Source organism: Mauremys reevesii, linkage group 3 (assembly GCF_016161935.1).
Source record: "Mauremys reevesii isolate NIE-2019 linkage group 3, ASM1616193v1, whole genome shotgun sequence".
In the NCBI taxonomy this organism is placed as follows: Eukaryota; Metazoa; Chordata; order Testudines; family Geoemydidae; genus Mauremys; species Mauremys reevesii.
Genome location: NC_052625.1, coordinates 188,211,287 through 188,225,327, shown reverse-complemented (window position 1 = coordinate 188,225,327; position 14,041 = coordinate 188,211,287). Strand labels below are relative to the sequence as shown.

General features: G+C 41.2%; 1 protein-coding gene across 4 annotated transcripts in view; it reads left to right on the top strand.

Moving 5' to 3' along the window:
* LDAH (lipid droplet associated hydrolase) overlaps positions 1 to 2,982 on the top strand; it is a 193,231-nt gene extending 190,249 nt beyond the window's left edge. For 3 of the 4 annotated variants that reach the window (XM_039532565.1, XM_039532563.1, XM_039532564.1), the window contains exon 7: positions 525 to 2,982. In XM_039532565.1, coding sequence (XP_039388499.1) covers positions 525 to 716 — 192 coding nt within the window. In that variant the 3' untranslated portion in view covers positions 717 to 2,982. The remainder of the gene's footprint in view (positions 1 to 524) is intronic. The other variant, XR_005597012.1, reaches the window with a different exon arrangement.
* Positions 2,983 to 14,041: the final 11,059 nt, after the last annotated feature.

Sequence of the window (14,041 nt, the reverse complement as noted above, 5' to 3'; positions counted from 1 at the left end):
AAATTGTATCAGGCCAGGTCCTGAGCTGGTGTAAATTGATTTCAATGGAGCTGTGCCAGCAGAGGATCCGGCCTTTAGATTTAATTTTTCTTTATATATGGTAGTGTTAAAGAATATTTAATATGTGTATCCAGTCCCAACCTAACTTGTCATATCTCATTAGACAGAATCATTGGAAAACTCTCCCTTAATAACATAGATTCTGTTGCCCTGGTGAGGCATGGACTCGATGATCTAATGGGTTTAACAGGGTTTTCAATTTCAAATAATAATGAAAATCTTCACCCTTACTGAGTACTCGTCCAGATGATTTCAGAACACTTCACAAAGTATCATTATCCCTAGTTTTGCAGATGGGGAAACAGAGACATAGCGAGGTGAAGTGATTTTATCATGATCAGTAGCAGGACTGCTGGATCATGCCATTTCCCCTAATTTCTAGGATTCTGTGTTGTTCCTTTATTTGACTGGTGCTCCCTCCTTCCCTTTTCAAATGAATGTTTTCTCTGTGCTTTGATTTCTAGCTGATTTTTTATTATGGAGTTGCAGACAACTGGTGCCCACAACAGTATTTTGAAGAGATCAAGATGGATTTTCCGGATGGGGACATTCGGCTCTGTGAGAAGGGAATCCGCCATGCTTTTGTCCTAGATGCCAGCAGAGAGGTGGCAGCCATGATCACAGACTGGTTACAAGACATTCTGACCAGATTATAAACACTCATTTATTGAATAATGACAAGAAAAAAAAAAGTTACCCTTTGGTGAATGTGTAGTTCTCTGTCAGAGTCTGACCCTAATTTTTCTGTGCATTATAGATTATGGCTTGTTTTCTACTGAGACATCTTACAGAAGGATAAAGTCCCACTGACTGGTCTAAAGTATAGCTCCATCAGCACAATAATATTGGATCCCCATGCTGTACCAGCAGGGCTCTACGAGGCATTTCAGGGATTCTATCAATTCTAGAGAAGGACTTTACAGAGTATGGAATAATTATCAGCTGATAGCACTGTCCACAAAATTGGTATGAAAACCACCAAGACATCTCTCTGGACACATGGCTGGTAAGTGCTAGAAGAGCTAGATGTGAGAGCAGGGAAAGGACAGGCCTACGGTCAGAAGTGTCAAAGTGGAATGTCTCAAGTTAAATAGCTACATCCATATTCATCCACTTACATAAGTGGTGTGGTTCTCAGAGGTACTGCACACCCACTGCAGTCAATGGGAACTTCAGGTGTTCAGCACCTTTGAAAAATCAAGCCACTGTTGTCATGTGCCTAAATATAGATTTAAGTCCCTAACTCTAGAGGGATGCAAGATTAAAACTTTTGACCCAAATGCACAAGTTGAATGAATTCACAATAAGAAAATGGCCAACATTTCCATCACAACTGGATGTGCATATGAAATGTCATGAACCATTTTAAAACATATAGGCCCAGGTCCTCAGGTGGTGTAAATAAGCTCCATCAGTTTGTACCAGCTGAGGATCTGGTCCTTAGTCTAATACATTACTGATAAATACACTACATCATCCTCATGCACACTCCTTCACCCTTTTATTTCACGTCAATCTAGATTGCAAAAAAAAATCTATCATTTGTGAAAATGACTCAAAGCTAAGAATGAAAACTCTGTAGGCATTGGGAGCATAAATTGCCAAGAGAGACAGGTGGAATCAGGAAAAACGTCCTAACAGTGAGATTGTGAAATAGTCTCTCAAAGGAAAAGATATAAGCCCAGTCCCCAGAGACACGTAAAAATAGAAAAAGCACTGGATAATATAGTGTAAGGAGCAATCTTTCCCTGGCAGGGAGATAGGTGACCTAATATGTCTTTTACTTCTCTGACTTGTATGATCCATTAAGAATTTAAATAAGGCACTAGGGGAGATGATAGGGAAGTCCTGTATGATGCAGGAGGTCAGACTGGATAACCCAAGAATTCTCTTCTTGCTGTTCCTTTATATGATTACACACACAGTCATTTCTGTTTAAGTTCCTTTGTTACTTTCTGGTATTTAAAGGCAAACTGCAGCAGAATCCAATTTCCAGTTTTTTGTGCACTTGTCTTCAGAACTCCAGGGCTGTATAACAGCTGGTACACCAATGAATTTATGGATGATGTTTGTGAATGATGTTAAATGAAACAGAAGATGATGCTTAAGGTTGAAATGTTAGACAATCTGTAGTGGCATAAGCTGAATGTGTGTGAGGCAATTGTCCAAGACTGTTCTGTGAAACTAAGATGGTTATTACAGGCTCATAGAAGCCGCCTTCCCTCAGCAGGACCACAGTGGCACAATAGAATATATGTTGTTGCCTTATATGGTCATAACAACTGCAACACCAAAAATCACTGTGCTCATCTTTGAAATCTACAGTTATATGTGTGGTCAAACAGCCCCCAGATGCTGATATGCAGTCATTTTAGATGTTCTTTCTGCTGCAGCTTCTGAACCCATGTTCTGGCATAGATACTCCATGTGCAGGGTGAAGCATATATATGTATGTTAGCAGCAAATGTCAGCATTGAGTTCAGTAGATTCTTCTGTAATTACGTGTTGATATGATTGAATAAATTGTTTGTTCCTTGCAGTATATTGAATTGAATAGCTGGGTATGGAATCAGTTTGTAAATATTCAGCTGTTTTAAGTGGCCCTTCCATAGGTAGAAAATCTTGCCGTAACAAGAGACTACAAGCAACCACCGAAGCCTGGAAACTGAAAACCTGTGGTGTACTCTTGTTCACAGTGTATTATTCATATACAGAAGATGGGGAACTGACTTCACAATACATGAACTTTGTGTATTCTTTTTATATTGTTCCTCTCTTGTGCCCTGTTAAACGATGATAGTAAATCCCACTGAATGCACTGAGACCTATGATGTGGGTAGAGATGGTCAGTAACAGCCAGATCTGCTGCTGAGTAATCCCTTATGACTTTATTAAATCTGTTTGCTCTAAAGCTAATGAGAATTTTATGAATCAATCAAGTCCTTCCTCTTGGGAGCTGATTCCGCATGGCTGAAGTCTGGAAATACGCTACTCTGCTCAGTGCTAACAAGAAGGGGCCTAGTTTTCAGACGTGCTGACCCCCCTCTCCGCCCCGCACCTCTTGTTGAAGCCAATGGGAACTAATCAGCACCTCTGAAAATCAAGCTTATGTGTTGTGCTGACTGATCTGATCTGCAGTATGAGAAATATTATTCTTTTCACGCTGAGAGCAGCAGGCTTTTCACCAAGAAAATCCAACTCCTCTGATGCTTAGAGGTTAGCCAAGATCCGAGGCACAGAACTTCAAAAGAGAGCATGGGTCAAACATGCCCGTTTACTGTAAGAATACAGTAAAACCTTGCTAATTTGCAGTAATGACTGGTGACCGATTGTAAATGAATTAATTTTGTGAATTAGGCCCTGATCCAGTCAAGCACTAAAGCTCATGTTTAACTCGTGAATAGCCCCATTAACTTCAACCCGGGACTTCAGCTGATGTTTAAGTGCTTTGCTGAGTAAGTATGAGATGTTGCATATCTAAAGGGAAACATAAGGCAAGTGTTTTGCTCAACTGGGGCCTTTTGGAGAAAGTGAGCAAACACAGTCAGAAAAGTACAAACATTTCTAGCAAAATGTACTTGCTTGTATTTTGACATCAATTATTTGGTTTTAATTATTCTACTTCATAACCTAGTGCCTGCAGAATTTTCAAAAACTACTACCTCACTTAGGAGCCGAATTCCCATTTTCAAAAGTGACTTAGGCACATAGGAGCCTACATCCCAGTGAAAGTAAATGGATTTAAGCTCCTGAATCACCTAGACTATTTAATCTTTGCTGCCGACGGCACCTCTTTGTATGTGTTATAGTATCGGTGGTTTAGTGAGATTCCGCTATATAGGAGAAGTTTGCCTGATATGTGTACAGCAGTGATGGTGGAGATTTTGCACTGGGACATGAAGCTAAACAGGGAGGACAGTGTAGGTACACACACAGCAGAATCTGTCCTCTGCAGTTGTGCACATTTACATATTTAATCTTTTAGCGAATCAGTTCATATTGGCATCTTTTCTTCATCCCCCCTTTCATCACCCCCAAAGCCTAGCTAGCATGCGAACAAACACTCTGAACAAGAGACAAAGTTTTATTGTTAGCACAGTTGCTCAAAACATTATTGGATTTGCGTAAACCTGCTGGACCCAGGAGACTGTCATGTAACTCTCCTTGTCACAGGTCACGCTCAGGCTCACAATTACAGCGAGATTCTGCGTCTCTTCGCTCACAGCAAAACGTTCTCTTTCTCAGCGTTTAGCCAAAATAAGAATCCAGGGAGAGCTTGCGAGTGACCAGGCACCATTAAAGCAGTATATATCGCTAGAACAACTGATGGGATTTTAGTAAAAGCAAAAACTGTAGCGGCAGGAAATACAATCCGGTTGCCAGAAGTGATTGTTGCTCAAGGCGGCATCACGCAGAAGTTATGAAACAGGACAGTTCTCAAGCACAAGTGGGGCAGAGGCAGAAAAAGCCACTGCCTTTGCCTTGAGAGAGCCTCAATTAGAGATTATTTTCAAGTGTTCAAGCTGATGCTAAGTGAACTGGATTTTTCCATTTCGTATATTGCACAAAAGTACTTGCAAGAAAATAATTGTGCTGCGGTTTCCTACCAGTTTGCAGAGGCTAATAAATATAGCATGTTGTTTAAAACATGACTCATTTTTCAATGTGTAGTTTGTTGTTCAAATCCTTGCGGAAAAGTTCTCCACCACCCTCTATGAAGAAACTCAGAGTGTAAATGACAGCTGGGGAATGCTCCTTATTTTTCCTATTCACTAAAATCTCGATCTAATGTCCTTTAAAGCCCCCAGCCTCTCAAATACACAACGCTGTAGCCAATCTTCACAAAAATCCTTCGGTATGCAGGCCACATGGAATGGAGTTTGGCAGGGGAAAGGGCAATAGAGGCATTCCCAATGCCAGTGCTCAGTTTCTCGTTTTTATTGAAGGGAGAAACCTTTTAAAATTGCCAACAATGTTTTTGTGCCAACTACACTTGTTGTTAGGAGGAATAATGTTCACAATTTGGGCTGTCCTATATACTTCATTTATTGTTCCTTCTGTATGGGTCCCTTTTCACTAGCAAAACAGGTGAGTCTATACATAAGAGACCAGACAAGTGTGAAAGTCAAAGGGATATCAAATGCAGATTATTGGTCAAGGACCCAATACAGCAAATCACTTAAGCATGTGCCTAACTTTAAGCATATGAATAGCCTCCTGGAAATCAATGAGATCATTCAAGTGCTTAAAGTTACACACGGGCTTAAGTGCTTTCCTGAAGTGGGGCCCAGGATAGGGGGCACCGTGTAAAAGTCATTTTACATGCTAATCTTTCTTATCTCGAACTTACAGCAGACGTGAGTGAAGATTTTAAGAGAAAAGGAAAACAAGGTCTGTGGCTCACCAGATGGGGGTTTCCTTCTGTTATCATAACCCTATGGGCTTGCACCAGGCAATTTCCAAAACAACACAGCGACATTCCTTTGGAAATTTCCACTTTGTGGGAGAGAAAATTGAAGTACTTGCATAAACGAAACAATGCCCAGGTAATATTTAACTAGTGAACACAGACTGAGCCATATCTCCTGTGCTATACTTTATACAAAAGCCCTCCCAAATCATCTCCCCAGACATCTCTTGGAGTTCACTAAAATGTATAGAACTGCATGGGGTATGACAGGAAACACTCCAGTTAAGTCTCTACATGGGTATAAGAGCCTGATCCAAAGCCCATTAAAATAAGCTGCAGTCTGGAAAATGCCAGCATTGTAAGAGTTAAATACTTCAGGCAAACTTCTAGAGTCTGATCTGCATATGTTTCTCTCTGGCTTTGAAAAGTGATGTTGGTCTGTTGTGAATGAAACACATATCTGATGCCTTTCAGGATTTTTCCATGCTCCCAAATGTGACTTACTCCAGATAAACACTCTTACAATATTGTAGATGGTAAAGTTCAAGTAGGAGGCATTCTTAATAATACACCACTCTTTCATCTTGTGTAAATCACTTAGCGGGTGTCCACTTTATGAACACAGGTGAGAGCAATTCATTCTCTACACCTTGATTTTTCTGGCAATTGTGTTTATGCGACTATTACATCAAATATAAATGTCCCACTGAAAATACATGCAGCAAAGATTCTCACATAGATATTGGACAATCCCATAATGAATGTAGTCCCCAGAAAGGAAAAAAATACTACGAAAACCTTTCCTAACTCATGCATCCCATGAAATTAAAAGTTAACCTAAAAAGGATTTTTGAAAGGGCTTTGCCAAAATAGCTTTTTTGTTATGTATAAAAGGAGCCTGACATTTCAAAAAAAAATGAAGAAAGAAGAAATAATGAAGGAAGACCAAAATCCAAAGGATGCTTAATTATAAAAATCACTTAATACAAAATTTGCTGCCTAAATACTATGTGATCTAATATCTACAAACTATCACTAGAGCTGATCAAAAAATTCCCAAAGCAATTCATTAAAAAAAAAATTCTAAAATGTTTCCTTTTTTCTCCAAATTTTGAATTCAAAATTTCATCCACATTTTCAAATTCAGTTTGTTTTGATCAGATATTAAATCATGCATATTTGTCACCTGGATATCACTGGCATCATATGTGTGTGAGAAATAAATTACAGAGCCATGTGATGGATGCAGTTGTCAGTCACGTTTTACTGTGTCACCTGCACTCTGCCCCCTCCTTTGGGACAGCTGTTAACATTTCTAGACTCTGAGCAGTCTCCGAGAGTTGCCTTTTGTCAATCAGCCATAAAGACATTTCCTTCTTTCCCCCTTCCTACTCTTAACAGGTGTTAAGGCTTGATACTGTGAGGTAATAATCATCCTAGACCTGATACATCTAGGCACATAACTTCATACCAGGGGGACTACTTGTGCTTAAAAGTAAGCACGTACTTGGTCATTTGCTCCATAGGAGCCAATGTGATTGGCACCTTGCAGGATCAAGCCTTCAGTGAGAGCATGGCTTGGCCTAAGGTTGGGAATGGGCAACAGGGAAAAATTCAGTTTTACTCTCCGGGCCTTATTTTCACTGACACTTGTGTAAATCAAGAGTAACTGCAATGAAATCACAAGAGTTACTCTGGTGGAAAACTCCTGTAAGTGGGAGGAGTATCCAGGTGCGTAGAGTCCAGTTCAAGGGTTGGAAGAGCATTAGATGCCCAACTCCCATTGAAAGACAATGGAGTTGGGCCCTTAATTCTTTTTTGGCCACCCTTTCTCATACCTGGCTAGCGTGTGCTCTCCCATCTGCCCTGAGTAAGAGGTGGGGGGTAACTACACCACCCAGAGCACACAAGATGACCCCTCATGTGGGTCATCAGGGTTTGAACAGGTGACATTCAGCACCACAGCACAACCATCAACTGTTTGAACGAAAGGAGTAATCCCTTTAGACCCTGAGACACTTCCCACTAAAGTCAGTGGAGAAGCTTCTATTGATTAATTGTGAGTTGCCACCAAAGTAGGTGGGCCATTATTAGTCGCAGACCAGACAGCAGGGATGTGACACACCCTCCTTGCTCTGCCCCTTGATCTAGACCAGAGTGTGGATTAGAAAGGAAAAAGTAGTTCATTTTACACTGCATTTGGTTTTGCTTTTAATATCCCAGATAAACCAGGAAGTGCAGACGCTTTCAAGCTACAACCAGAGCAGTGAAGGATGTTCATAACCAACTGTGTTCCATTTTTCAACACACAAAAATCCTCCAAAGGAAGAAAAATTTCCAGAAAAAACATATCCATAAAATATTTAATAAACTTAGCTGTACAAAATATTAAAAAGGTTAATGAAGCGTATACAAGAATGCTTATTTAACAAATATATACTGCTATAAAATATATTCAAGAAAATATAGATTGCTGTTTACAGTTCATTTACAGTTCAATATGTACAATTCTATTTAAACTTTAGAATACATACACACAATGCATTTACACCATCAGTTACAGAACTGTCTTCGGTAGAAACATATCGCAGAGTCAGACCTGGAAAAGGTGAGCAAGATGAAGGTATAGTTTTGGAGGCATATACAGGGGTATGAGAGAAAATACTGTTTTCAGACCCGAGTTATATGAGAGGTACATACTGGAACAAGGACCCTCAGATTCTTTTCTAGGCCTTCTTTAATCAGAGAGAAAAACATATAAATAAAGCTATGGCTGATCAAAACAGAGTCTTATTTTGCTGCAAATATTGTGTTCTTACTTGAAAGAATGCAATTGCAATGATAGTAAATTCGGTAATGGAGCAGGCTTGGACGAACATTTCTCTTGGGGTCATTAGGAATATGGAGCATGTGGAGGGGTGTTTTCTGCACACAAAAAATGCATCAAATTCTTGCTCAGGGAAAAAGTCCAGAATTTCAAATATGTAACAGTATGAAATTTGCCCCAAAATTTTCAGCTGAAGTTAACAAACAGACTTCAGTCCCTTTTATTCCAAATGAAGAGTGTCCACACACAGACCCGCACCAAAAATAGCTAAATTGGTTTTAGGAAACAGATTTAGTTAAATGAGGGAAGGCTTGTGAATAAACCAGCCCTAAGTGTATGCTTGGAAATTTTGGTCTTTATTCTTTTTAAGTTAAGAGGGAGAAAATGAATGATGCATTGGAGAATCTCACCTGACTTTCCAAATGTATAGGGTGTATAGGCTTTTTTGAAGTTCATGGCAAAACTCCCAGTAGGGCCAGGATTTTAACCCATGATCTGATTCTGATCATTCTTACATTGGTATAAATCAGGAGTAACTGCTGAGGTTAATGGAGATACACCAGGTTACAAATGATGTCAGATCCGAGTGAGGCACTTTGGCTTCCGTTCAGCAGAGCATCCCTATTCAGCAAAGCACTTAAGCGTATGATTAATTTTCAGAACACATTTAAATCCCACTGATGTCAGATTGCTTCAAAGTTAAGCATGTGCTTGAGAGCTTTGCTGCTCAGGGTCATAGTGTTCCTGTTTAGCATGCTCTGTGAGGTCTAATGCACCCTCTGTCTTTGGTTATGAGAAGCCTTCCAGGCCTTGAAAAACCAGGCCCCCCAAAATATAAAAATAGGCTAGAAAGTAATGATGAAGAAAGACAAGGCGCAAATCCAAAACATTGAAAGTGAAATGCCGTTCGTGACTTTGGGCCATTACTGAGATCAAGGTTTGGTTTACAACATTCAAAACCAAACTATTTAAAGACCATCTAGACTTGCAATACTATTTTTAATTCCCAAATTTCTACCCTATTCCATCTGGTCATAGTTTCAGTATAATTGTGAGCCTGATTCTGACCTCCTTTGCACCAGTCTGAGTCAGGCCTGCCTCCAATAAAGTAAATAAATTTACACTGGTGGAAAACCACTGCAGGTAAGGAGCAAATCAACCCTAGTACCCATAAATAGTCTTTAAGTATTAGGGCAGCGAGTTCTAATAATGGCTGAGTGCTCCCAAAGCTTTGTAAAATGCCAAGTTCTGCCTTTCCACTCGGCCAGCCTGACTGTCTTTAATCCCCAATACTGAAAAGGTGACCATCAACCCTTTGGGCCAAACGCTTTTCTGGTGTAAATCAGCGTAGCTCCATTGAAGTCAAGGGAACCATTCTGGCTACAGCAGCTGAAGATCTGGCCCCAGTGATTTACCTGAAGAGGAAACAGCTGCTAAGGGTCCCAAGCTGCAGAACATGTCATCATATTACTAGCAACTGATGATGTAAACTATGGAAAAATACATGGAGGGAAGGGGAAAAACAAATATCCCCCCGATGGGACATTACTGACTGTTCAGAGCCAATGAAATGGGGGGGGGGGGTTTAGCTTCCCTCTCTTCAAATAAATCACTGATAAAAACCTAGGATAGTACAGCAGGATTGACGTGTGTCACACGTTACACTGTAGCTTAAGCAGTTTTATGTTTTCTATGACACAATCTGAATCCAACCTCTTTTATCCATAATACGGTGCATTACTAAGCACAAGTCAAGGCGCATTATGCAAAGCTAGCTATGTCCTATGCAAGTCTGCCTGTTTGGGATCTTAAAAAAATTAAGAGTCAGATCTTCCACTGGTGTAAGTCACCAGTTGAGGATCTAGCTCTACATTGCTCAGCCATTATTAGCACTCGATGTCCTAGTGCAAAGCAAACAATTAAACCCATTCCAACCTCAGGTATACAAATGGCATGGGGATATTGACTAATTTGGTATATTTGGCCTTTGTGGGTCTGAGTCAAAGCCAATGGAAGTCAAGTGGAGTCCTTCCATGGGCTTTCAGATCAGCCCCTTGGGTAGCTAGTGGGAGCTGGGGAACACGACCCTATTTTGAAGGACAAGGAGGTTTGAACAGTACAGAATTCAGATTGTCATTGTTTTCTCCTTTGCTCAGATGTTTTTTTTCTCCTCAGCACAGCCACATTGCCCCTATGGAAATAAAAATAGCCGCTGTTGTTACAGTGCTGGCTACAAGGACAACAGGAAGCCACCATGTTTCCAGATGGACTCTCTCCAAAGTAGGTACATACCCTTCATCACTGCCACAGCTCTTAGCATTTATGATGCTTGTGTCAGGGAGGCATACTAGAAGTGGAGTTAGGTCTTTTGTGTATGAATTTTAGTGATTTTAAATGAAAGGTAGATGCCTCACCTCGTTCAATATTACACATGAAAGTGTGAAACCGATCCTACTTCTATTGAACTCAATGGCAAAACTCCCATTAGCTTCAGCGGGCAGAAGCAACCCCTAATTCATCACATCCGTTCTCAGGGCTGATTCACCACTGTGTTAGTCCAATTGCAACTCCATGAAATGACATGCAAGTGGAGCAAGAGACTGGTGAATCAGACCCCCTTATCTCTGAATACCTGTAAGGCCTCAGTCCTGCAAATATTTATGCATGTGCCAAACTTTATGCATGAGGATCTCAGTGGGATCACTCAGGTACAAAAATTAAGCATGTGCCCAAGAGCTTTCAGGCTTGGGGCCTAAAGCTGTAAAGGGAAAGATGATTTGTTTGCTTTGGAAAGAGAAAGTGAAGAATACAGCAAAATATGAACATTACAGACTATCCAGTCCCGGTCCCGCGGATTCAGTGGCACGCCTGCGGGAGGTCCGCCGAAGCCATGGGAGCAGCGGACCCTCTGCAGGCATGCCGCCAAAGGCAACCTTCGCGGCGACCAGCAGAGCGCCCCCCGTGGCTTGCCGCACCAGGCACGTGCTTGGCGTGCTGGTGCCTGGAGCCGCCCCTGTACAAACTACCACTTATGTCTGTATAACTTATGTCACTCAAAGGTGTGAATAAGTCACCTCCTGAGCGATGTTAGTTACACCGACCTCAGCGCCAGTGTGGACATAGCTACTGCCGCTCGCGGGGGCTGGAGTAATTAGGTCAACAGAAGAGCTTTCTTCCGTCGGCTTAGAACATCTGTACTAGCAGTGCTGCAGCTGCTCCACTGTAAGCTCTGTAATGTAGCCATAGCCTCTGTGTTTTGTTATTATTGTGCATCTGTCCATTTCTGGTTCTGGTCATTAAGAGAATTCCAGGCATCATAGCTCTAGTCAAGAAATACATTTTGGGCCTGAATCTGATCCACTTACCCCACTGTCAGCTAGGAATAATTTAGCTGAAGTCCATACAGCTCTATCAGCGCAAAACTGCTGTAAGATAAGAATCTGTCACTACAGATTTTTCTTTGTCTATGTCAGTGATTACACCTTTTCCTTCTATGCTTGTCTCTTCTATTTCACATAAAACGTTTTTATTATAGCCTTGTTTCTTTAAGAACATTTTAAAAAAAATCTGTGCGAGGAAGAAAGAAGGTTTAAACGTACTGGAAAAAGTGATTTTTGCCAGTAATCAGCTTAGACATCATAATGATTAGCAAGTTAACTTTGGCACAAACCCATTTTGCCTTCAACGATCCTGCCCTGCCATTCCGTAGAACACATGTGCCTGTGTACACAACAATACTCTTGAGGTTTTAAGACCCCATTCAGGAATGTACTTAAGCACATGCTTAAGTTCCGTTGGTTTCAATGTGCTTAAAGCTAGGCACATGCGTCAGCATTTTCCTGAATGCAGAGGCTTCCCTGAATTTGAGCATTAGTGCCTCCAAATCAAATGGTAACAATTTGCAAGTTTCCTTTCGCCTTTGTGAACTATATCCCATGGAGGGGAGAATGGAGCCAACAAATTGTAAATACACAGTTCTTTTCAAATGCTTAATATTTCTAGCTTAGCTGTAATTATATTCTGCAGATAAAAACAGTGCTGAAGGTCAAATAAATCCTGCTGTAGAATATTCTCTGCATGGAAACTGTGGCTTTTTTATTGGAAAGGTTGTATAAACACTGCAGATTGAGAACCTGTAATTATCCATTGAAATCACTCTAAACCTACTGAATTCACATTTGTTCATGTTCATACTCCACTATCCTATTTATAATGCTTAGACGTGCCCAAAAAGTTAGCCCGGGCAAGAAGTATCTGATCAAAAAGACCTTCTTAGCTGACTGTTTTTATTACTTCAAATGTTATTGTTGTGGCTTTGATTAAAAGGAAAATGAGAGGACCAGTGGTTAGCACATTGGCCGCAGACTTGGGAAACATGGTTTCAATTCCTGGCTCTGCCACACACTCCCTCCATGACCTTGGGCAAGGCACTTAGTCTCTCTCTGTGCACCAGTTCTCCACCTGTACAATGGGGATAATATCACTGCCCTACCAGGCAGGGGTACTGGGAGAATAACTACATTAATGACTGTGAGGTGCTCAGATACTACAGTGGTAAGGACCACATCAGTACCAGAGATAGTGATTCTTCCTAGCGCACTGCTTGCCTTGATGTATGTCGTTAGCTGTTGTAGCGATAAACACTGAGTGGAAGCCAGGCCGTACAGTATTTAAGTCCTGCTAAAGGCCTGAAGAAATTGAAACCTCAGGACTTGGGTGGGACATACGTGACACAGAGGCCGTGTGCAGGCTCTCTGCACCAGGGGAATTTCACCCACCACTTTAGAGTGATGGGGGCAGGATCAGCACGGGCATGTCATTTTATCTTCAAATATTGCCAGGGAAGGATTGTTAGGGCTCTGGGGATAAAATGGGGTTTAGGTCCCTATTTTCCAGAAGCGATCAGCAGATTTTCCCTGGCTACTTCCAGTATTTTGCAGCTGCTTTGGAGTGATGTTGTAAAATTCTACACACAGAGACGGTTGGCAACAGATTGCAAACAGGTGAACTAAGGGAACAGAACTCATGGCCTTTGGCTCCAAAATCAGCATCTACAGGAATAATGCGGAGCAATGCTCCCTCCACTAGAAGACAGTTGTGTGCTTATACACACAGAACGTATCCCAGCTCCACTTCATCCTATTTCCGCCTTCCCTGCCTTCTTTCTGGACTTACACCTGGGATACATTTGACCCCAAGGACCTGATTTCTATCTCACTTACACCCGTCTTTTGCTGATTAACTGCAATGGAGTTCATCCTGGCTTATTCATGTGAGTGAAAGAAATATTAGGCCCCAAAGGGGAAATCCTGCCCCCCTCAAAGTCAGTGAGAGTTTTGCAATTGACTTCAATAGAGCCAGGATTTCACCTTTGGTGTTTAAATCCTGCATCTATAGAGCAGGCGTATGGAGAACAGTCACAAGGAGCTGTGGCCTCATGTACTTGCAGATCTTACGGTAATTTGCAAGAATATGTATTTCACTCTCTCTTTACACCTCTGTGTTGCAATAAGAGATATTCCTGTTGAGAACAGAAATAATTACCCTGTGCAAAATAGTCAGGTGCCAATCCAGATTAATGCCATTACCTGCAGTGAAATCACTCAGGATTTACTCTGGTACAACAGAGAACCACCTCTAGCCTGTTGAACAAAAAGATTAACTCTTTTCTTGCTCCATGCTTAGAACATGAGCATTTTTGCAGATCTCGTCTTAATGAACAGATCCAGTCCTGGCCTTCAGTG